Genomic DNA, 26,825 nt, shown 5'->3' on the forward strand with positions numbered 1-26,825 from the left:
TCCAATGGGGAGAATGTTCATTAAGCTGAATTTATTTTAAAATAATATGTAACTTATTGTATATATCATATTTGTTTGTTGTATAATAAAATATAGTGAGTGATTATGTAAAAAAAAAAAATTATATTTATTATGTTTATGAATAGTTATTAAATTTTTTTTATTCAAATGAAAAAAAAATCATAGTTATATAATATGATAAATTTTACTGGTGAAGTTCACCCCCTTTCCCAGTGAATTTCACTTTCCAGTAAGCATTAAAATCGTCCTTTCATTTTATTTGTAGCAAATTCTGGCTATTTAGGCTTTAGTAATAAGTTTTATTAAAATGATATAAATGGAATAAAAAATAGATGATGTAAGTGGACAAAATTGTCCCTTTGCAAGTAAAATTATTTTTATTTAACATTTTGCATTGTTACCAAAAAAAAAATCGATAAAATTCTATCTACTAAAAAATTGACCAAATAAAAAAATATCTAAGTAATGATATATTCACTATTTCGAAATTCATCAGTTACATTTTCAAAGCCTTTACTCAAATCTAATTTGAAGATAACCTTTTTTTGAGGTACTACTGGCACGTTATCAAAAACTTCATCATATAGTTGAAGCCGTTCTGATTGAGAAATATCTAGTAAATCTGAAAGACGCTCATTTGATAAATTTGATGAAATTGAATGGCGTGTTTCCAATGAGGGTATTTGGGATAAAAAAATTTCGTAATTTTCATTTTTGGTAAAAAAATCACATTTACGTAACCCAGACTGCACAAGTTGTGCACATGTAATACCTTCATTAAATAACTTGCGCAATCGATTACATCCTAGCCTAATTCTTTGTTCTGCTTTACTGTTTGTTTTCAGCTTATCGCGCATAAAACCTATTACCCAGGTTCTTACATTTTTAACACCATTTTCGGGATTTTTTTTCAGTTCTTCACCAATTCTTATAAGGTCTTCATAAACTCGAACTAATGACATTAAATGTAATAAGTTATATGATTCTGCAGTTATTCTAAATTTTTCACACTGCAATTCTTGGTTTTTCCATTGAAGAATTCTCTCTTCTGCAGTTTTCACATCAGTTACTTTTATAGGTGTAGCTGATAATTCAGCTATAACATTCGTTAGTTCAAATTTTGAATGCTCAAGATTGATAAGAGTCTCATTATCAGTTTGTGAATTCAATAAAATTTCACGTAATTTTTTCCCTTTTTTGAATAATAATAATTGGGTGGAATTTAATGTTTGTTGTTTTGCAACTTTCATACTTTCAGTATCATTCACATAATTATAATCCTCCTCATCTTCATCCGATGAAATATAAATATAATCGCATTTTTTTTGTGCTACTGCTTCTGGTATAGCTACTTGGGAGTGTAATTGTGATGTTGAAGCAGATGATTGTGATGTTGTATTTTTTGAGACTTCTGGTATAGCTAATACTTGAAAATCTGATAATTGTGATGTTGAAGCAGTTATTGGTCGTGATGCTTTTTTTAAGGAAGCAACTGATTGTGATGTTGGTTGTTTTTCTAAAGCAGCTATTGGTTGTAGTATTGTTTTATTTGAGGTAGATAACGCTTGTGATTTCATGTTTCCTGAAGCAGATAATGTTTCTGGAATAGCTGATACAGAAGCTAGTGTTATTTCTACCAAAGGAGATGGTGGAGATGGTGGTAATTCTGTTTCTTTTGAAGGAGATGATGGATGTAATTCTATTTCTTCTAAAGAAGATGATTCTTCTTCTGAAAAGGCCGGTGGCTGTGATGGTATTTCTTTTATATGAGATCGTGGTTGTGATACTATTTTTACTGAAGATGATGGTATTTGAGATGCTTCAAATCCTTCAGAATTTTTTGAATTGAAATCGTCGATTCTTGCGATCCACCTCTTGATATCATTATGATAATTTACTATCCAACTCCAACTTAAATAGGCAGGTAAGGTCGTACACGCCCAAGTTATGTCAGAAATGGTAGCATTGCTTTTTATACAGTTATTATTACCAAATTTTTTAATGCAACGTCTATTTAAATTTACCCAAATTTCATCAGGCGTATTGATAGTTGTCAAACCGTTAATAGCCATATCACAGTTTACAATACGTGCAAAATCCAAATTATCAGAATCTTGACAGAATACTGAGCCAAAAGTTGATTTGGGAGGCAGTTGTTCAAAATTCAATTCATCAGAGACTATGGTGTCGACAGTACCAGGAGTACATGAAATATTTGAAGTTTGGAGTTGATGTAATTCATTCTTTCATAAAAAATAAAAATAAAATTATTATAAATTATAACGCATAGCAAAAATACTTAAAAAAAAATTTAATATAATATTTTTACCTGTAAATGAATATTTTGATTTGAAATTTCCTCACATCTACGCCTATAAATTTCAAGCTCGCTACTCAATTTTTTCTATATAATAATTACATAAAATGGTGAATAATAAATAACCCTTACGAAAAGACATACAGAAAATACTAATATATACTTTGATTTCTTGTAATTCATTTTCTTTCTGTTGAAGTTTCTGAAGGTGTTAAATTAGATAGAATAAGATTAATTAAAATTAAAAGAAAAAAATGATAAAATTAAAATTATTCACGAACAAAATTTAAAAAAAAGACAGAATTATCCATGAACGAAATTAAAGAAAAAATAGAAAAAACTGTCCATGAACGAAATTAAAAAAAAAGTGGACAAAACTGTTTACAAATAAGATTATGTCCATAAACAAAATTTAAAAAAAAAATGGACAAAATTGTCCATAAATGAAATTAAAAAAAAATTGACAAAATTGTCCAGAAAAAGTTAAAAAAAAAGCAAATAAAATTCTTCACCAACAAAATTAAAAGAAATGGACAAAATTTGAAATTAAAAAGAAAAAGCGAATAAAGTCATTTATGTACGAAATTAAAAAGTAGATAAAATTTTCCATCAAATTCTACCTTATATTCTAATGAACTTAGTTCCTCGCGCTCAACTAGGTCAAAATATATACGACCATTTTTATTACAAAATACTGTAGCTTTGTTTCTTTCAAATAAACATGATTCAACTTTTTTATGCGTTTTAGTCCAAATGATGGATAAAGCCTCTGAAATTAAACTTTGATCATGTTCGTCAAGCTCTATTATTTTTCCACGTATCCTAGAATTAAAAATTGAAGAAGGTGTAAGAGCTTCCTTTGACATTATTTTTTATTAAGAATGGTTAATTGAAAAATTAGGGCAAACATGCAAACGTAAAAAACAAAACACGGAGAATAAATAAATAGTTTATAGCTAGTGACGCAACAAATCAGCATACCAAATTTGATCGTCAGTTTTTTGTGTCACAGGATGACAAATAGAGATCAGGAAACTGAAAGTGCAATTTGATCTGTACAATATATACAGTTATAATGAATTTGTATCAGGGCAAATTATCCTTCGTTATAAGAAAAATATATAGTATAATATGGGAAATTTGGGAAAATATGGTATAATGTTAATATTTATTATATTATGAAAGGTTTCGCGTCGCACAGAATATCTTTGTTATAGTAAAAAAATTTGTTATAGTAAAAATTTGTTATAATAAAAAAATTTGTATAAAAGAAAATTCATTATGGGAAGAGTCATTTTATATTTGTTATTTGTAGAAGTTACTTTGTTAAATGGCATAAGGCATTTATTTAATTAGTAATATTCAGTTTGGTATAACGAGATTTTTTTTTATATATTAAAATTGGTAAGATCCGTTATATTAAAAAATTTGTTGTCAAAATTCAGAGCTGATTGTACCATGATTGTATTGATACTATTATTTTGATATTTCTACTTGCTTGTGCTCTCAATTTTGATGCTTTATTAAAAAAATAAATAAATAGATAAATAAAATTAAGATATAAATTTTAAAATCCATTCACATATTTTTTATATAATTTATATAGTGATTTGTAACGTTTAAATTCAGTCAATTTACCTTAAAAAATAAAGAACTTTGTCTAAAAATGAAATTATTCTAAACTAAAGTATAAAAATAGAGAAAATTATTCAGACGAAATTATTTTAGCTTGATATAAGAGAAAAAGTGAACAAAATTGTCTAGGAACGAAAATTCAAGGAAAAAAATAAAATGAAAATAAGTGGACAAAATTGTTTAGAAATGAAAAAGTAAATTACATGATTTAACTTTTTATTAGCTTTTAACCAGGCAAAACTCAAATTCGCGAATTTTTAATTAAGAGATGGTTTGACATTTTGATAACGAATTTGTAGCAAAAAGTAATACTTATATTAGTGTGATTTGCAAATGATATAAAATTCATGATTATTGACGTTGATCATATACAGATATAATTTGAATTTTTTAATATTTCAATAAATTATTTTTTTTATTTTTAAACTCCATTAATTATGGACAGTCTTAACGTCTGTATATTTAAGTATTACTAATATAGTAAATTATAGTTTCAGGCATTTATTAACTTTTATATTGTAAACTATTAACAGCTTTTAAGCTCTAATATAAATAAAAAAAAAAGAAAAATAGGTATGCTTATAATAATTTAATTCTCTATAGACCAAAGAATTTTAGGTAACAAATATAATATTTTGTAGGTCCTAAATATTACAAACCAAATCGAGCGTCGATAAATAAAAGAAATGCTAAAAAAATCATAATTCAAAAGTATCAAAAAGGATATAAAAGGTTTAGAATAAATAAAAATGTAACTGTGAAAGATGAAAAAGTTGAATGGGAAGACATCGACGAAAATAAATTACACACACACTGTGTAAATGGCCAAAATTTTAATGCAGCAAAAGGTTTATATCGCAATGCACAGAAAAAGCTTATTGATAATTGGAAAGAGATTTTACCTAGACTATTTAATGTAATGATTGAGAATAATGCCCTGGATAAGGACCGCAATTGTATTAAATGCAAGAAACCTGCCACATTCCGTTGCATGGATTGTGGATCTGATGTATATTTTTGCTCAGTCTGTGAAGACTTATTCCATAATAACATTAATATTTTTCATCAGAGAATTTTATTAGATCAAGATAGCAATAGTAATCACAATAGGACGTTAAAATTGCCTCAAATCTGTTCTGAAAACTGTGAACATCAAGCTTTCAAAATATTAGTAGTTCATTTAAAAGGTAAATAAGTTAATGAGTTAATGTTATTGATATTATTTATATTTCTATTAATGAAATAAAAATAATTTAAATAGGACAATTTTCAGTGAACATTCCAGGTTGTAAAGGAATTGTTGAAACGCTAATTAAGCATAAACTATTTCCTTCTACACCTGTTAATCCAAATGTTGCATTTACATTTGAACTTCTTGATCTTTACGCAGAATTATTACTACAAGCACACGTTCCCTATCATTCTTTTTGTCGAGTTTTAGATGCACTTCATTCCTCTCAAAATATTAATAAAGTAAGTTCAATATAATTAATTATTTTTAGTTTTAATTTTATTATTACATGATTCTGAATAATTACCATTTAATTATTTAATTTTACAACTTTCTAAATTTTCTTCAATTTTGATACTATTTGATATTATATATTATAGAATATTTACTATCTATTCACGTCTACTGCTCATTACTATTTAGCAATTAAAAATCAAATCAAAAATACTGTTACAAGTATGCTCAAAAAAAATTATGATTTTAATTGCCCAGCATGTCCGCAGGTATTTATTCTAGATAATTTACTGTAGATTGGTTGTCTTATATTGTATTTCTAAATGTTATTTTCTTTTAATAATCATAGCCAAATGAAAAAAATGCAAAAATAATAGTTGCACTGGATGGAAACTTCCAACTAAGAAGATTAAAATGTGCTGGAAATGATATCAATGATCAATTAGTTAAAGATCAATTTATTATAAAGCAAAAACAATTTGATGAATGGATGATTACACATGATTCATCTCGAAATAAATCTACTAAGAATCAAGTATGTAAAAAACTGTAGTTATATTGTTTTATATTTGTATTTTTATAATTTTATAACAATTTTTTTATTTCAAGGAAACTGCGTGTGACAGTTATTTTAAAGCAGCTGATCAAGCCCGTTCTAATATAAAATCAAAACATTTAGATGATACAGGATTATTTGGTAGCACATGTAGGCATGGAATACCATTAAAGTTTATTAATCTAAAAGGAATTGGAGAAAGGTAAAAACGTAAAATTATTTATTACTTTATTCATTCAATTAAGCTTAATTAATTATGTATATGGCTTTATCATTATAGGTTTTCGCTAGCAGAATGCCTTCTTTATCAATTACAAGATACTTTTAACGAAAGTTCTCAATCATTTGTTGTTTTATATGATATTGCATGTTCTTTTCATGCACATATAAATAAAAGTGAGAGTGCCCTTTTTCAGTTTAAATCTCGCTTTGATTGGTGTATATCTATATTTCATGCATTCGCCCATTCAATGAAATGTCAGCTTAAATATCATCCAAGAATTTGTTCGTCAATTGGATTAACTGATGGTGAAAGTCTTGAACGATTATGGTCCTATCTTGGCCGCTTTGCTTTAACAACCAAATATATGAGACCATCACATAGACTAGATATTTTAGAATTAGCAATTCAAAATATTAGTCAAAGAATGATAAATAACTTAGGCAAGTGATTTATTTATATAACTATTTCTCTTTATTAATATCTTGGGCATCTTGCAACTTTTGGATTTTCTTTTCAGTTTCATTATTATCTTAACATCTATTTGATTGATTATAACAAATAATTATGTATTTTTCATTGTAATCTTATTAGCATATTCTTTAGCGAAACGTTTTCACCGTGCAAAAAAACTAAGTTTGGATTCTAAAATATCTTTAGAAGAATTGAATAAACAACATGGTATAGACGAAAGCAAAATTCTTATTGCAATTGAAAATCAGAAAAAAAATATTGGTATGAATGAAGTATTTATTTTTAATAATAATATTAAATATATTTATTAATTAAATTTTTTTTTTAGTTTTTAAAGAGCAATTAATGGGAAAAGAACAATATTTTTCATATTTAATGGATTATCACAAGTATAAGTACATATTAAATATTGTATTATTCAATAATATTTTAAATTATATACTCATTTATAATTTTTCAATCTCATATAATAGTATTCAAATAGAAGAATCCAAATTAGAAAGATCAAAAGCATCATTAATAAAATCAAAAGACATGTGTCTTAAAAAAATCAAAGAATGCGAAGAAAATTTGGATATTCTTGAATTTGATCGATGGAACCCATTTGATCCAAAGTATAGCAATTACCTTGATGATTATTGTAGGCGTAATTTAGATTTAATATCAGATAAATTAAGAAAACTACGTAATGAATATATTTTTAACACCTCACAATTGTATAATACGGATCATAAAGGTAAGCATTTAGTATGATAAGATTTATTTTAACAATTTTATAATTTCCATTTTATTTTTTTTTTTGAAAAAAAAATAGGACATAAATTGGCATCAAAAATAAAGATTGAAGTTAGTAAAATTTCCAAGCAAATCGAAGTACAAATCTTGCATTACCAACATTTAAGATCAAATTGGTCGTCTAAACTAGCTGATAACTTTCCTAAAGCAACTTTTAATGATATAGTTAATCATGGATCTAATTTTTGGAAATCATTAGACTTAGCAGTCGATAACGATACTAATATACCACGAATTGTTATCAATCATTCAATTCAACATTTTAATAATTTTAAACGAGCTGAAGAAGAGATCAATTTAATTCCAATTGAATTAAATAGACTATACACTTTTTGGATTAATCAAAAATTGGAAATTGTAAAGATACTGCAACAACTTGAAATAACTAATAATCTATTTGAGGAAAGTATTTATTATTTACAGTGCACAAAATTTTTTAATTATAATACAGTATCTTATATAATTATATATATTTATTTATTTAGAAAGGTATAGTTTATATTTTAAAAGGCTACTATGAAAAAATAAAAAAAAATATAAAACAATGTCAGGATGCTTTTTTGAAAATTAATGAAACTAGCGTAAGGGGTGAAAGCAAAAATTTAAATCCATCAATATATATATCAATGAATGAAAAAGAAGAAGATAGACTTTCAAGAGAAAATCTAGAATTAGAAAATTTAGAAATTCAGATTGAAGGTGAAGATTATGAAGGCGAAGGTTACGAAAGTGAAAGTGAAGGTGAAGAAATTTACGAAGATGAGGATAAAGATATTAATATGCAATAATCAAATTATTAAATAAATTGTTATATTAAGAATTATTACTAAATAATTATGATCACCTAATTATTATAATTTATAATTTATAATGATGATTGAATAATGTAATTTTGACAAATTATGTTTGATACATTACGTTTATTAATTTATGTTACACAAATTTTGTAACGAAATGAAAAAACTCTTGATATTGGGTTAAAATTTTCATTAAAGCTTCGTTAAACTAAACAAAAATCCAGTGAATCATATCTATTAAATAAGAAAGTAAATTAAATAAAAATAGTTATATATTTTATAAAATCAAAATAAAAAAAATAAAACGCAAAAAATATTAAAATATTATAAAATTAAACTCTTAAATAAATTTAAAAGACTTCAAATTTCTTTTAAAGCTTGATTTACTTAAAAAAAATGTACTTACTTTATTGGTTTAAAAATAAATTCTCAACTAATTCCCAACTTGTAGACGAAACAGTATGTTCCAATTTGCCGATCACTTTATTTATTTTATTTTATTACACAAAATTACATATATACCCATGATTATATCATATGATTATAGTGTGCATTATATTTAGTTAATGCGCCATATGATTTATGACCAATTATCGAATAATTGTAATAGTAGTCAAATAATTAATTTTTTTTGCCACATAATTTCTTTTAATAATCTTAATAAATATCAATAATATTATAATAAAATGAATATAATTTGCGATCAGATAAATTGTGTATGAATCAATTAATCAATAAAATAAATAACATGGGTTTCCCTATATGTTGCTATTAGAGAAAGAGTTTAATGACATAAAGCACAAGTACAGGAATAATGAATGTAATAGGTTGATGGTGAATTACAGTTTATAAAATTTTTTAGTTTGCTAAATTCATTTATCTTTTGAAATAAAAAATGAAAGAGTTCCAAAATGCTATTATGTAAACTTTTTTTTAAATTTTAAAATATGACAGTCAAAACAATAGCACAAAGTTTACTAAACTCTCTTATTAATTTCATTACACGTATCTCTACATGTACATTAATTTTCAGTAAAGTGGATATCATTCAATGCATTCAATACTTTAACTTTATCATTTTCAGTAAGGTTAGCATAATCCACAAATTCAACCTTATGTGGCCAACCGTGTAACTGATATTTAGTTTGAAGCTGCCAATTTTTATAAGGTATCAATTCTTTACCAGTTGCCATACCTGTCAAATATATATGTATGTTTTTTTTAAAAAAAAAATCTTAATTACTTGAAATCTTTTTTAAAATCATATATATATATATAATATTTACTTACGAAATTTTTCACGTAAAATCTGTCTAACATTATCTCTAGTTTTTTTACTATTAACACTTACATCCTTAATCTGAATAGCATTAACATCATGAGACATTTCAATATTATTAATAACCTTGTCTCTTTCTATCAAATAAAATAGTAAGAAAAATATTGAATATATATTAAAACATTTATTTATTATTAAAAGACGCACCTGCTTTTTTTAAAGTGGAATAACTTTGAAAAACAGTTAAAATCTGATCAAGCGTATCACACTGAGCGTAAAAGTCCTCACCGACTTTAGTTCCAAACCAATTTGGATTAATACCATCAACATACGAAACTGCAATGCTTAAAATATCAACACCACATGAGCTATACAGTGTTTTATACTATAATAAAATATCCAGAATGTTAAAATAATTAAAAAAAAAAGATAAAATAAAAATATGCCCAGAATATAAATATAACTAACAATTTTTCGAAGTTCCTTAATTTGCTTATTGATTTCGATTTTTCTTTTATTGAGATCTTTGATAAGGCCTGTTTTATTTAAACTACGACATTCATTCATCTTATCAGCAGCTTGAGTATACTGCTCTTTTTTTTCTGCATCAAGGTCATTCCACTCCATTGCACACTTTTGTTGAGCATTTGGTGACATAACACTTACTAAAAAATAAAAGGTATAAATTAAATTTATTGATTGCAAAATCCTTAAAATTAAAAATTAACCTACATTCCTGGTTCTCTTGCCACCATTCTACCTGCCAAGCATTCCACGCACTACATTTTCTAAGTTTTTTGAAAGCTGGTTCACGAAAGTCTTTCAGGATATTCTATATAAAAAATTATTATTAATTCAAATATAATAATTGTCATATAATCTTCAATAAAATCATAATACTTTAACAAATTCAGGTTCCATATTGCATTCTTCTGCTAAGTGCATTACTTCAATATCATATTTCATTTGCAACATCGCAATTTTATCTAATTTTTCTTTCGTTAATCCTATAAGTTCATATAAAATATAAAAAAAAGATTATACAAAATTATTTATTGTTTCATAAATATATATATATATATATACATATCTAAATTTGTATTACTGCTACTAAAATATTAAACACCTTCTTGTTCCATGATGACAGATAAAAATTTTGAAGGTAAATTTATATTTTAATGTAACCACGTAAACACTATTTAAAATAAATTCTGTGTAACATAAAATACGTAATGAAATTTTAGGGTCTACTATTGTATTTGATAATGAATATTACGTGATAATATATAAAGGGTCTGAAACTAAAAATTTTAATTTAGAGAATACTGTGCAATTAAACAATTAAAACTCAGGCTGATTTACAAATTTGGCTGATAAGAAACTGCTTGTAAATAATTTTTTGATAAGAATTATAATGGATTTGATTGGCTGATAATAATCATCAGATTGGAATTATGAAATTTGATTGGCTGATAATAATCATGTGACTGGACAAATTTTGGTGAAGAAATTACAAAATTATATTCCATAATGCTGGCTGCACAGCATAAAAATTTCCTTTTTGAAATATTGTGAAACCTAAATCATGTTATTTTTGCAAGAACCAAAAAAATTTTCCTTTTTTAGATTTAAAGTAACTTCACGTGATAAAGTGCTTAATGGTATGCAGGTAAACAGTTTTTGCAATAAATAGAACGATTTGGCCAGAATTACATTTAATTCGGGCCGGTGGTCAAACTATGTAATTTATAAGCTGAAAGTTTCTGCACAAAATTTCAGCTAAGAAACTGCCCATGGGATAAATGCCCATGAAATTTGATTGGTTGGATTTAAATGATAAAGTTTATAAGCTGAAAATTTGTGCAGAAAATCTCAGCTAAGAAACTGCCCATGGGCGAAATCTGCCATGGAATTTGATTGGTTCATATAAAATGGACAATTTTGTCCATGACTTGATGAAATTTGATTGGCTCATATAAAATGGACAATTTTGTCCATGATTTGATGAAATTTGATTGGCTCATATAAAACGGACAATTTTGTCTATTATTTGATAAAATTTGATTGGTTCATATAAAACGGACAACTTTGTCCATGATTTGATGAAATTTGATTGGCTCATATAAAACAGACAATTTTGTCCAGCCAAATTAACTTAATTCTGGCTGTTCACATTAATTTTGGCCAGAAATTACCGCATATTAGGTAAATGATTTGATGAAATTTGATTGGCTCATATAAAACGGACAATTTTGTCCATGATTTGATGAAATTTGATTGGCTCATATAAAATGGACAATTTTGTCCATGATTTGATGAAATTTGATTGGCTCATATAAAACAGACAATTTTGTCCAGCCAAATTAACTTAATTCTGGCTGTTCACATTAATTTTGGCCAGAAATTACCGCATATTAGGTAAATGATTTGATGAAATTTGATTGGCTCATATAAAACGGACAATTTTGTCCATGATTTGATGAAATTTGATTGGCTCATATAAAACGGACAATTTTGTCCATGATTTGATGAAATTTGATTGGCTCATATAAAACGGACAATTTTGTCATGATTTGATGAAATTTGATTGGTCATATAAAATGGACAATTTTGTCCATGATTTGATGAAATTTGATTGGCTCATATAAAACGGACAATTTTGTCCATGATTTGATGAAATTTGATTGGCTCATATAAAATGGACAATTTTGTCCATGATTTGATGAAATTTGATTGGCTCATTTAAAATGGACAATTTTGTCCATGATTTGATGAAATTTGATTGGTTCATATAAAATGGACAATTTTGTCCATGATTTGATGAAATTTGATTGGCTCATTTAAAGCGGACAATTTTGTCTATTAGGTAAATGATTTGATGAAATTTGATTGGTTCATTTGAAATGGACAATTTTGTCCAGCCAAAATAACTTAATTCTGGCCGGTTACCTTAATTTTGGCCAGAAATTACTGCGCATTTGGTAAAGGAATTGATGGAATTTAATTGGACGAATTATTATACAGAAACTGGTCGACCAGAATTAGCTTAATTCTGGCTATAATGATTTCAACTTCAGTCAGAATTACTGTGTAACCTTAATTTTTTTTTGACTTTTTTTGGTTATTAGGTAGTACAAAATTTATATCAATGCAATCCTCACATGCTGGTTTATAGGCAAATCTGCATTCAGTTACCTTATTTGGCCGATATATACCAATTAAGTATTAGCCAATCAAATCCCATGGGCAAATCTGCCCATGGGCAGTTTCTTAGCTGAGGTTTTGTGCACGAAGTTTCAGCTTATAAACTATGTCGATCATTTGGATTGGGTGCCTACCACTAACTATGCCACCAAATAAGAATCAAGTTCACAATTCCTATAAAAAAAGAAAATTCAGAATTTGTCCTGAAAAGTATGGAAAATGTCCAAAAATTTTCTGTACATCCAAAAAATATTCGGAAACGGTCATGTTTTGGAACATTTTCCAGATGCTCGATTCTGGACAAATTCTGGACAAATTCTGGAGTGTTAAGAAAATATCTGGAATTTGTACGTCCAGAAAGTGTTCCAAAACATGACCATTTCTGAATGTTTTCTGGATGCATGGAAAATTTCTGGACATTTTTCATACTTTTTAGGACAAATTCTGAATTTTCTTTTTTTATAGGGAATCTTTAAGAGTAGCTCCAAATAATGCTTTACTACCTATGCAATATTATTAACAAGTATCTCATCTATCTTTATTAACTCATTCTCAAAAAGTTTATTTCTTAGTTCTAATAAATTTCCATTCCTTCCAAAAGGTATTTACTATATGCCGATAGTAAAAGCTATTTATTAGGTATTATTCAACAAGTTTTTCTATTGTATGTGAACAATAGAAGGTGATTCTCAGAGCATGCACTATTTGCAATAACAGCTTCTACCACTCTGGAATTTGTTCAATTCATAAAGTCATAAAATTTATAATTTAATAAAAAGTTTATTCTTTATTATGTAAGAATATGTCATTATAACATAATTATTTATTAAATATAAATAATATAATAGTAAAATTTGTCAAAATATTATAAAATAATTATAAAAATTAAAAAGAATTGTTCAAAGAAAAGGAGTTAAAAAGGAACTAATCATAGGAATATAAGCATGTCATTAATAAGCTAATAGATAACGATTTCATGATAAAAGCAACTGTCAATATAAAATGGAAAAAATAAAACAGTTCACTTTATTTTAACAACTTATACTTTTTTTCATGTGATCAAATGCCATTCATGGATTGCTGAAAAGTTGAAAATGCTTTGGCATTCAGTCCAATGCCACTTCCAATTCCAATAAAATTATTAGAAGCTTATATAAATATCTATATAATATAATAAAAAAATACATGTCGATCTTCTAACGTTTAGATTAAGTCTGTATAAATAATCTTGAATTGTGTAGCATGATTCAGTGCCTGATTTAAACTTAAAAGTTAAGGCCATTTATTTGATCGGCAAATGTATAGATTTTTTTAACTTAGCTAATTTTTGATCAGTTAAACAAAATTTTATTGTGAAGGTATTTTTTAAAAAATTTTTTTTGCAAACATATTTATTCAAAATAATCTTATTAAATGAAATTTTTTAAAATTTAAGTCCCACATTTTCGATTTTAAAGAAAAAAATCACTGTATTTATTTTTAATGAAGTGATACAATAAAAAAAACAATAACAATAAATAAAAAAGATAAGTAAATGACAATGATCAAAGAGAAAGATGCAAATAAAAAAAATGAAATAACAATGGAGTAATGGAAAGTAATAGAAGAAGAAAGGGAGTAAAAAAGAGTAATGAGAAGTGATAGGAAACAAAAAGGAAAATAGGACATGATGGATGATGAAAAAGAGTGATGGGAGATGAAGAGGAGTGATGGGAAGATGAAGAGGAGTAATGGAAGATGAAAAGGAGTGATGGGAAGATGAAGAGGGGTTATGGGAGACTAAAAGGAGTGATTGTAGACGAAGAGAAGTGAAAAGGAGTAATGGGTGACGAATAGGAGTGATGGGTGACGAAAAGAAGTGATGGAAGATGAAGAGGAGTGATGGGAGACAAATAGGAGTGATTAGAGACAAAATGTAGTGATGAGGGATGAAGAGGAGTGATGGGAAACGAACTGAAAAGGATTGATGGGAGACGAAAAAAAGTGATAGAAGACAAAAGAAGTAATTGGAGATGAAAAGAAGTGATAGGAGATGAAAAGGAGTAATGGGAGATGAAAAGGAGTAATGGGAGATGAAAAAAAGTGATGGAAGACAAAAAAAGTGATGGGAGACGAAAAGGAGTAATGAGAAACGAAAAAAAGTAATGGAAGACAAAAGAAGTGATGGGAGACGAAAAGAAAAGATGGAAGACAAAGAGGAATGATGAAAGATAAAAAGAAGTGATAAGAGACGAAAAGAAGTAATGGAAATGAAAAGAAGTGATTGAGAGACAAAAGAAATGATGGGAAGTAAATAGGAGAGAAAATGAAATAATGGAAAATGAAGATGTAATAGAAATAATGGGAGACAAATAATGAGAAGTAGTATAAAGTGAAAAATGATGAGAGACAAAAATAAAAAAGTGATCATGAGGAAACAAAGTAAAAAATAAACCATAAAGTAAACAAAAAATGAAGTTAGTAAGAAATGAAATATAAGATAAAAATGAAATAAAAAAAAAATAAATAAAAAAAATACCTTTATTAATTGTAGAACTGAAAGAATTAAAATATCTGAAAAAAAATAAAATAAATTAGTGAAAAATGAAATATGAAACAGAAACAAAATAAAAAATAAAAAAATTAGTAAGAAACGAAATGTGAAGTGAAAAACAACTGAACCTTACTGGAAGAACTAAAGGACCTAAAAATGATGAAATAGAATTAAATATGTAAATTATATAGATTATATAAATTTATTAGTCTAACCTTACCATATTGTAAATATTTATTATCAAAATACTAAGAAGTTTTATCCCCGGTGCAGCACGACAGGTTACACCTAGTGTATATATAAAATAATATTTATTGTGTTATTGAAATTGTGATTAAAAGGGATTGAAAGGTCAAGGAATTATTGGAAGCTTTTAAGAACATTGCTGAATGCCAAATTAAATGAAATGCATGAATTGTTTGTCTTTCATTCCATTTATTAGGGTTTATAAAATGCTCATTTTCTTAAAAAATAACAAAAATTGTCAATAATAGACTTAAAAAGTTCAAAATTGATGCATCCAATTCAGGTTGGTACTCAAAATTTATTATATTTACATTCATACATTAAGTTTTCTTAGCAACTTGTACTGAAACTGAAAAGGAAAGGCTGGTTAAGGATGAACTGGCATTTCTGTTTGTTTTAAAACAATCAATTACGTTGAGGAGTAATAATAGGGTTAGTATATTCAAGAAAAATAAAATCCCAGATTTCCAAAGAGGAGAAAAGGTTATACAAAAGTATTTTATTAAAGAATGTGATGTTATTACAAGAGCATTCAAGGAAATACACTATAATGTCTTAAATGTACATAATTTTCCTCTTTTAGATATATGAAAGCCAGACTTTATTATTGTAAGCAAACAAGACCTACTTGATCCTCTTAACATTATGGTTATTAGTGAAATTAGAGCAATTACTGCAAAATATGGGATGTTTTCAAATGAAGATATAGGTTATGAAGAGAAACTACTTCAATTGCAACTTTTCTGACCATTTATTTATGTTATTTTTACAGATTGCCATGTTTTCATGTTAATTTTTATTACCAGAAATGGTAATGGTAATCTCAATTATAAATATATACCACTTGCAAATTTTGAATCAGATAGTGGTTCACCAGCTATATTGGATGGCAGCAGCTTATTATGCTGTTATCTCAAAATCTGGAAACACTTGGCTGGATACCATCAACTTTACGCCATGAAGATAAAGAAATCAAATAGTAAGATCAATTGAAACAGAAAGGATTTTTGTAGGAATATATGCTGATGTCACAGGTCAAAAAGTGTCAAATCAGTCACCAATCAGTCACCAATCGGGTGCCTGATTGATGTCTGGTTGATGCCTGATTTTACCAATCTGATACCAATCGGGCTGCCTGATTGATGCCTGATTTCTGCCAAAATCTGACACCAATTGGTCACCTATCGGGCTGCCTGATTGTTGACAGATAGATGACCTATTGTTGACAGATAGGTGACCGATTGTTAACAGATAGGTGACCGATTGGTGTTGGATAGGTGACCGATTGTTGACAGATAGGTGGGATAGTTGATAGATAGGTAACTGATAGATAGGTGGTGATAGGTACTAGAACTTTCATCCAACATTCGTCAATTTGAAATTTGAACAAAATGGACTATTTTGACCAGTGTTAGTCAGTAATGAATTTGGTGATATTAGTTTATTTGAACTATCAATACTATTTAATCAATTAAAAATCATTTTATTTCCAAGATGAATTGTTTTTAGTTAGTGAATAAACATTTTATTAGTGATTTGTAATAATTAATTTAACAAAATTTATCATTTATTAAGATATTTACTAAATTGCCAATGTGATCTATTAGTATTGTCCTATTTCAGTCAGTTTCTTTCATTCCAAAGCCACAAGAATAAACAAAATGGTAGAAAAAGAAGTGGCTTGATTAATAATATTCAAAGAAAAGAAAAATAATATTGTAAATAAATGATTGTCAAAATGTTATTTACCAATAAAGTCATAAGATCAAACCTAAAATGGTAAATCAATTTTAGATTAGCAAACTAATATTATAGTTTAAAATAAAATTAGTTAATTAAAAAGAATTGTTTAAAATAAAATTGGTTAATTAAAAAAATTGGCAAAAAACAAATTAGTCATCAGTAAATATGCTGATCTACCAAATCAGCCGCATTTCCCATTAGTCACTGGGTAATCTGCAATTTTTTTTTTTATAAAAATAACTTTAATTCATAAAAAAAATTACAAGCCTCTTCAGAATCAATATTTGAATCAGAGTCTGAATCTGAATCTGAATCAGATACTGAATCAGATACTGAATATAATACAATATAATAATAATGAACGGTCATTTAGGTCACACAAATTTCTAAAAAAGGTGATTTTTTTGGAAAAAGGAAATTGTTTATTACACTAAAAATGATGTACATATATAAAATTATATTTGTTAAGGTAACACAAATCTCTTGGCGGACCATCCTTAATTATATTATGATAATGAGAGGAGATCTATCAAAAAAACTTAACATTCAAAATTATAAGACTAATCAAAAATTATCAAAAGAATTTACAAGAAAAAGAAGAGGCCATTCAGAATTATTGAAAGAGAAATGAAATTGATCAAACATTGCTAAAAGAAATACAAGAAAAATGAAAATAATCAGAAATCATTAAAAGAGATATAAGAGATATTGTAAAACAAACAAAGATATAAAAGAAACAATAGTAAGTATTATTTATAACTTGATTCACTAGAAACATAAAATAATTATAATCAATCATAATAACAAAATCCATACTTTTCATTGTGATTTCAATTATTAAGTAAGTATATACTTATACTATTGTTTTTGATATTCTTTTCAAGTTGTTTTAGTATAAGATACAGATTTTCTTCTCACTTTAAGATTTTCAAATTTATTTCTATATAACTAAAATAAGAAAATAATTAGTAAAATATCCAAAAAGAATATATTGTGATTTTAATCATTATAATAGTGAAATCCATACTTTTATAGTGATCTTAATTATTAAATAAAGATCCAAAAGATTACATTGTGATTTCAACCATCATAACAACAAAATCCATACTTTTTATAGTGATTTCAATTACTAAGTATATACTTACATTATTGTTTTTGATATTCTTTCAAGTTGTTTTAGTTTAAGATATGAATTTTCTTATTGCTTAGAATTAGTGAAGGAATAATATTTTGTGATTTAGATTTTCTTCTTGCTTTAAGGCATTTTTAAATTCATTTCTACATAACTAAAATAAGAAAATAATTAGTAAAAATCCAAAAAGAATATATTGTGATTTTAATCATTTTAATAGTGAGATCCATACTTTTTATGGTGATTTCAATTATTAAGTAAGTATATACTTACACTATTGTTTTTGATATATTCTTTTCAAGTTGTTTTAGTATAAGATACAGATTTTCTTCTCACTTTAAGATTTTTCAAATTTATTTCTACATAACTAAATAAGAAAATAATTAGTAAAATATCCAAAAAGAATATATTGTGATTTTAATCATTATAATAGTGAAATCCATACTTTTATAGTGATCTTAATTATTAAATAAAGATCCAAAAGATTACATTGTGATTTCAACCATTATAACAACAAAATCCATACTTTTCATAGTGATTTCAATTACTAAGTAAGTATATACTTACATTATTGTTTTTGATGTTATTTTAATATAAGATACAGATTTTCTTCTTACTTTAAAATTTTTCAAATTCATTTCTACATAACTAAAATAAGAAAATAATTAGTAAAATATCCAAAAAGAATATATTGTGATTTTAATCATTATAACAATGAGATCCATACTTTTATAGTGATCTTAATTATTAAATAAAGATCCAAAAGATTACATTGTGATTTCAACCATTATAACAACAAAATCCATACTTTTTATAGTGATTTCAATTACTAAGTAAGTATATACTTACATTATTATTTTTTGATACTCTTTCAAGTTGTTTTAGTTTAAGATATGAATTTTCTTATTGCTTAGAATTAGTGAAGGAATAATATTTTGTGATTTAGATTTTCTTCTTGCTTTAAGGCATTTTCAAATTTATTTCTACATAACTAAAATAAGAAAATAATTAGTAAAAATCTAAAAAGAATATATTGTGATTTTAATCATTATAACAATGAGATCCATACTTTTATAGTGATCTTAATTATTAAATAAAGATCCAAAAGATTACATTGTGATTTCAACCATTATAACAACAAAATCCATACTTTTCATAGTGATTTCAATTACTAAGTAAGTATATACTTACATTATTGTTTTTGATATTGTTTTAATATAAGATCCAGATTTTCTTCTCACTTTAAGATTTTTCAAATTCATTTATTCATTTCTACATAACTAAAATAAGAAAATAATTAGTAAAATATCCAAAAAGAATATATTGTGATTTTAATCATTATAACAATGAGATCCATACTTTTATAGTGATCTTAATTATTAAATAAAGATCCGAAAGATTACATGGTGATTTCAACCATCATAACAATAAAATCCATACTTTTTATAGTGATTTCAATTACTAAGTAAGTATATACTTACATTATTGATTTTAATATTTTTTCAAGTTGTTTTAATATAAGATGCAGATTTTCTTTTTGCTTTAAGTATTTTTCACTTCATTTCTATATAACTAAAATAAGAAAATAATTAGTAAAAATCCAAAAAGAATATATTGTGATTTTAATCATTATAACAGTGAGATCCATACTTTTATGGTGATCTTAATTATTAAATAAAGATCCAAAAGATTACATTGTGATTTCAACCATCATAACAACAAAATCCATACTTTTCATAGTGATTTCAATTACTAAGTAAGTATATACTTACATTATTGTTTTGATATTCTTTCAAGTTGTTTTAGTTTAAGATATGAATTTTCTTATCACTTAGAATTAGTGAAGAAATAATATTTTGTGATTTAGATTTTCTTCTTGCTTTAAGGCATTTTTAAATTCATTTCTACATAACTAAAATAAGAAAATAATTAGTAAAAATCCAAAAAGAATATATTGTGATTTTAATCATTATAATAGTGAGATCCATACTTTTATGGTGATCTCAATTATTAAATAAAGATCCAAAAGATTACATTGTGATTTCAACCATCATAACAACAAAATCCATACTTTTTATAGTGATTTCAATTACTAAGTAAGTATATACTTACACTATTGTTTTTGATATATACTTTTCAAGTTGTTTTAGTATAAAATACAGATTTTCTTATTACTTAGAATTAGTAAAGGAATAATATTTTGTGATTTAGATTTTCTTCTTGCTTTAAGGTATTTTCTATTTTATTTCTATATAACTAAATAAGAAAATAATTAGTAAAATATCCAAAAAGAATATATTGTGATTTTAATCATTATAATAGTGAGATCCATACTTTTATAGTGATCTTAATTATTAAATAAAGATCCAAAAGATTACATTGTGATTTCAACTACCATAAAAACAAAATCCATACTTTTTATAGTGATTTCAATTACTAAGTAAGTATATACTTACATTATTGATTTTGATATTTTTTCAAGTTATTTTAATATAAGATGCAGATTTTCTTTTTGCTTTAAGTATTTTTCACTTCATTTCTATATAACTAAAATAAGAAAATAATTAGTAAAAATCCAAAAAGAACATATTGTGATTTTAATCATTATAATAGTGAGATCCATACTTTTATAGTGATCTTAATTATTAAATAAAGATCCAAAAGATTACATTGTGATTTCAACTATTATAACAACAAAATCCATACTTTTCATAGTGATTTCAATTACTAAGTAAGTATATACTTACATTATTGTTGTTAATGTTGTTTTAATATAAGATACAGATTTTCTTCTTACTTTAAGATTTTTCAAATTCATTTCTACATAACTAAAATAAGAAAATAATTAGTAAAATATCCAAAAAGAATATATTGTGATTTTAATCATTATAACAGTGAGATCCATACTTTTATGGTGATCTTAATTATTAAATAAAGATCCAAAAAATTACATTGTGATTTCAACCATCATAACAACAAAATCCATACTTTTCATAGTGATTTCAATTACTAAGTAAGTATATACTTACATTATTGTTTTTTGATATTCTTTCAAGTTGTTTTAGTTTAAGATATGAATTTTCTTATCACTTAGAATTAGTGAAGGAATAATATTTTGTGATTTAGATTTTCTTCTTGCTTTAAGGCATGTTCAAATTCATTTCTACATAACTAAAATAAGAAAATAATTAGTAAAAATCCAAAAAGAATATATTGTGATTTTAATCATTATAATAGTGAGATCCATACTTTTATAGTGATCTTAATTATTAAATAAAGATCCAAAAGATTACATTGTGATTTCAACCACCATAATAATAAAATCCATACTTTTCATAGTGATTTCAATTACTAAGTAAGTATATACTTACATTATTGTTTAATAATAAGTGGTCGTCCAAAATTTACCATAAGATAATTTGCTAATATAATAGTTTATAAAAAAACTATATAGAGAAAAAAAATGATTTTTTAAATCAATAATTGTCTTTTTATATATAAAATATTGAATAAGAATGAATCATTATTAAAATCAATAGCTTAAACATGACAAAAACTTTGCCATTTAGTATATAGATTTAGTTTAACAAAAATTGACATTTATATTATTAAATATATATGATTTATAATTATAGCAAGTTATTAGTCATAATATTATAATAATTGCAAAACTTGACTTTATATTTAGAATTATAATAATAATAATTGAACAATTTAATTTAATAATTTTATTATTTCCAGATATAATAATTTGAATCAAAATTAGTCATTAGTATTATTTAGTAAATATTACATTTTTAGACATAATACTATTAATTTTGACTAAAATAATATTAAAATTATATTCATTAATAATGATTCATTATGACAGTTAATATTAGAAGTTTATTAGTCATAATGAGGTAATTTAAAAGCTAAGGATTAATAGTTAATCAATATTTTGTAATGAATTTTATATCAATAGTATCATTTGTAATTTTCTATATTTCTGTTTGAATATTAAATATATTAATTGAATTATGTCATATGATCCACAGATTAAAGAGATTAATTTAATATTATATTTTTTAATTAAAATAGAAATAATTGGTCAGACTAACAAATAAAAAAAACTGATGTATATAATATTATTATTTCTGATTAAAAAAATATTAAAGTTGTATTAGTGTAACAGTTAAAATTATTAACAAAGTTTGTAAATACATAAAAGCCAATTATTTCAATTCTTTGTTTTTTTTATTATATATTACTTTTTACAAAAAAAAAACTACAAAATAAACTACAAAATAAAATTTCATTTCAAAGAAAAATGGCAAGAACATCTAAATCATCATCTTATAAAAAAAATTCTTTTTCTAAATCTAGGCAACAAAGATTAATAATAAAACAACTTAAGCAGAATACTAAAAGCAATAATGTAAGTATATATTTACTTACTTAGTAATTGAAATCACTATGAAAAGTATGGATTTTGTTATTATAATAGTTAAAATCACAATGTAATCTTTGGATCTTTACTTATTAGTAATTGAGATCACTATATAGTTATGGATTTAATTGTTATAATGGCTGAACAATATATTCTTTTTGGATATCTTACTAACTCTTTTCTTATTTTAGTTAAATAGAAATGAAACTGAGAGAAATGAGAAAATTCCTAAAGCAAGAAGAAAATCTAAATCTTATACAAAAAATTCCTTCTCTGAATTGAAGCAAAAAAGATTAATAATAAAACAACTTAAGCAGAATACTAAAAACAATAATGTAATTATATACTTACTTAGTAATTGAAATCAAAATGTAATCTTTTGGATCTTTATTTAATAATTAAGATCACTACATAAGTTATAGATCTCACTGTTATAATGACTGAAATCACAATATATTCTTTTTGGATATCTTACTAATCTTTTATTTTTTAGTTAAATAGAGATGAAACTGAAAGAAATGATACATCACAAACGGATACATCATCACAAAACAAAACTATATGGACGCAAACCCCTTTGGTATTGACGAATAATAACATCCGGTCTATTAGTTATTATACAGGGAGAGAAACTAATAGGTATAGATATTTTAATAGAGTAATTTATAGGTCACAAAAAATAATTACAGGTAGAGAATTGAAATAATATAATTTTTATAGTTTTTGATTAAATGATAATGACAAATAAAGATAATGATAAACTTTGTATTATAAAATAAAATAAAGTATTTATAAGATTTGTCTGAAAAGATAAAACTTTTTATTAAAATCTCTTACATAATTTTCATACATTTGCTGTGACAGATCAGATTATGCAGGTCACGAGTCATTAAAAATTATTAATACCAATGCAATGTTGATTAAATATTTTATTCTGTAATTTTTATTATACAGAATTTGAATTATCTTAACCTGATTTAAAAGTTGAGTCAGGTCAAATTAACCAAAATCAACTTTTATCTTTCGAGCACCAGACTGATTGATTATCATAAGTAAGATTTCAAATTGGTATAAATATTGTGTGTCAACATATTCAAACATTCCGCGAATTGATGAATTTGAAGAGGCTTTATTTAATTGCTTAGGCAATCTAAAGTCTGTAATCATTAATTTATTATTGTAACTAGAGTAACTTGGTAATTGTTAGTGAGTTATAATCATTATACTGTCAGATTGACTCGAAAATTTTAGGTCGGGTCATCAAACGTTTTTATAATTAAATATAAAAAAAATTGATTTTTTTTTATTAAAAACGTCAGACTTGACGTTTTTATGATTAAAAAATCATTTTTACGTTAGATTTGATTAAAAGTCAAAAAAATTAATTTTTTTGGTTAAAAACGTAAGACTTGGCATTTTTGTAATTAATAATCAAAAAAAAATGATTTTATTAATTAAAAATGTCAGACTTGACGTTTTTGTAATTAAAAAATCAAAAACTGAATTTTTTTAGTTAAAAAACGTCAGACTTGACGTTTCTGTGGTTAAAAATTAGAGTTCTGAACAGGTTGTCCAAATTCAGGTAACCTTGACAGGTTGACCTGAATTTATCAGGTCAGGTTTAGCAATTTCGATTTGGCATCAGTTAAGGTTGTAACATCAGTAAAATCTGAATGACCTGTTGACCTGAAACTAACAATACTATTATTTTATAATAATATATTAAAAAAAAACATTGGGAAAATGATTTTTCTATAAGATTATATTAGAAAAAAACATTTCGCAACTTTTTTTTTGATATTTTATTGAAAAATGTTGCGAAAACATTTTTTCTATAAGATTATATTAGAAAAAAATGTTTTGCAACTTTTTTTTTGATATTTTATTGAAAAACGTTGCAAAAACATTTTTTCTATAAGATTATATTAGAAAAAAACGTTTTTAAAATTATTTTTAAATTAAAACTAATACTAAATTAGCTAAATTAGAATTAAGCAGTATTAAGAAAAATTCGCGAGAATTTTCCTTGATACTGCTTAATTTTTAAATTAAAACCTAATACTAAATTAGCTAAATTAGAATTAAGCAGTATTAAGAAAAATTCGCGAGTATTTTATGGAAAGCCGTCCTTGACAAAAGGTTGATATCCAGACATCATGTTGGATAATGTCTAGACATCATGTTTGATATATGTAGAATAATGTTTGTACATCATTCAACATGATTAAGGTTGCTTGCCGAAACCTAGGGGTTTAGGCAAGATGGCGTTTCGCCGAAAAGCGAAATTCTGCCGAAACTATATTAAAGTTATATTAAAAAACTGGCGAAACTTTGGAGAAAGGCGAAACTGCCGAAACTTATTATAAATGCCGAAACTGCCGAAACTCTGCCGAAACTATAATAAATCTATAGTAAAATTTTGACGAAACTAATCGTAGGATTTTGAAGAGGTTTAGACAAGCAACCTTAAACATGATGCTCAAGCATCAACCGACATGATGTCTTAGACATCATGTTACCAAATATAGTAAATTTTATTTTGTGTAACTCATAAATATACTATATTTGGTAATTTGATCGGCATGATGTCTAGACATCATGTCGGTTGATGTCTTTCACATCATGTTAAATAATGTACAAACATCATCCTACTTATATCAAACATGATGTCTAGACATACCATCATGATGTCTAAATATTATATTTCATGATGTTTGGACATCAACCTTTTGTCAAGGACGGCTTTCCATAGTATTTTCCTTGATACTGCTTAATTTTAATCCAATACTAAATTAGCTAAATTAGAATTAAGCAGTATTAAGAAAAATTCATGAGAATTTCCCTTAATACTGCCTAACTTTTTAGGTTAAAACCTAATACTAAATTAGCTAAATTATAATTTAAGCAGTATTAAGAAAAATTTGCGAGAATTCTCCTTGATACTGCTTAATTTTTTAAATTAAAACCTAATACTAAATTAGCTAATTAGAATTAAGCTATTAGGTTGTAACATAGATTTTTTCGAATGTCATGATTTTATTGAAATGAACAAGTTCAAAATAAATCATATTTCATATACTTTACATTTTATAGTCCTAACTCTCCTTTAAACAGAACTCTTGTTTTATTGAAAAATATTGCGAAGACGTTTTTTCTATAGAAAAAAACATTTTGCAATGTTTTTTTTTTTGATATTTTATTGAAAAACGTTGCAAAATATTTTTTCCTAATATAATGATATAGAAAAAACCGTTTTCACAACGTTTTCCAATAAAATATCAAGAAAAATGTTGCGAAATGTTTTTTCCTAATATAATGTTATAGAAAAAATGTTTCGCAACATTTTTCTTGATATTTTATTGCGAAATTGATTTTTCTATAAGACTATATTAGGAAAAAACGTTTTGCAACGTTTTTCTTGATATTTTATTGAAAAACGTTGCGAAAACGTTTTTTCTATAACATTATATTAGGAAAAAATGTTTCACAACATTTTTTTTGATATTTTATTGAAAAATGTTGCGAAAACGTTTTTTCTATAACATTATATTAGGAAAAAATGTTTCGCAACATTTTTTTTGATATTTTATTGAAAAACGTTGCGAAAACGTTTTTTCTATAACATTATATTAGGAAAAAATGTTTTGCAACATTTTTTTTTTATATTTTATTGAAAAACGTTGCGAAAACATTTTTTATATAACATTATATTAGAAAAAAACATTGCGCAACGTTTTTTTTCAATAATTTAATAAAAATCATTTGGGTTAACCTGAAATTTTTTAGGTTTCAGCTCAGGTCAGGTCAAACAGATAATCTGATATAACCTGACCTGACCTGACCTGACCCATTCAGAACTCTATTAAAAATCAAAAAAAAAATGATTTTTTTAATTAAAAAACGTCAGACTTGACGTTTTTGTAATTAAAAAATCAAAAAAAATGATTTTTTTAATTAAAAAACGTCAGACTTGACATTT

The 26,825-nt window shown here is 25.1% G+C and overlaps 4 protein-coding genes across 4 annotated transcripts; 2 read left to right on the forward strand and 2 right to left on the reverse strand.

The window, feature by feature from the left end:
* Positions 1 to 479: 479 nt before the first annotated feature.
* Positions 480 to 3,204, reverse strand: OCT59_024670 (uncharacterized protein; the record flags this gene model as incomplete). Its single annotated transcript, XM_025330663.2, has 4 exons — positions 480 to 2,264; positions 2,351 to 2,425; positions 2,502 to 2,540; positions 2,959 to 3,204. The coding sequence occupies 4 exons, from the start codon at positions 3,202 to 3,204 to the stop codon at positions 480 to 482; spliced, it is 2,145 nt and encodes a 714-aa protein (XP_025171259.1).
* Positions 3,205 to 9,302: 6,098 nt separating this feature from the next.
* Positions 9,303 to 10,698, reverse strand: OCT59_024671 (uncharacterized protein; the record flags this gene model as incomplete). The annotated part of the gene is made up of 7 exons (XM_025327450.1): positions 9,303 to 9,475; positions 9,571 to 9,696; positions 9,767 to 9,944; positions 10,028 to 10,224; positions 10,292 to 10,391; positions 10,460 to 10,566; positions 10,686 to 10,698. The coding sequence occupies 7 exons, from the start codon at positions 10,696 to 10,698 to the stop codon at positions 9,303 to 9,305; spliced, it is 894 nt and encodes a 297-aa protein (XP_025171257.1).
* Positions 10,699 to 16,187: 5,489 nt separating this feature from the next.
* OCT59_024672 (uncharacterized protein) lies at positions 16,188 to 16,535 on the forward strand (the record flags this gene model as incomplete). The annotated part of the gene is made up of 2 exons (XM_066133161.1): positions 16,188 to 16,251; positions 16,315 to 16,535. The coding sequence occupies 2 exons, from the start codon at positions 16,188 to 16,190 to the stop codon at positions 16,533 to 16,535; spliced, it is 285 nt and encodes a 94-aa protein (XP_065991595.1).
* A 6,191-nt stretch (positions 16,536 to 22,726) lies between these two features.
* OCT59_024673 (uncharacterized protein) lies at positions 22,727 to 23,552 on the forward strand (the record flags this gene model as incomplete). Its single annotated transcript, XM_025327449.1, has 3 exons — positions 22,727 to 22,834; positions 23,038 to 23,181; positions 23,340 to 23,552. 3 exons carry the CDS (start codon positions 22,727 to 22,729, stop codon positions 23,550 to 23,552), a joined length of 465 nt encoding a protein of 154 aa, XP_025171256.1.
* Positions 23,553 to 26,825: the final 3,273 nt, after the last annotated feature.

The sequence above is a fragment of the Rhizophagus irregularis genome, chromosome 5, assembly GCF_026210795.1.
Source record: "Rhizophagus irregularis chromosome 5, complete sequence".
Taxonomy (NCBI): domain Eukaryota; kingdom Fungi; phylum Glomeromycota; class Glomeromycetes; order Glomerales; family Glomeraceae; genus Rhizophagus; species Rhizophagus irregularis.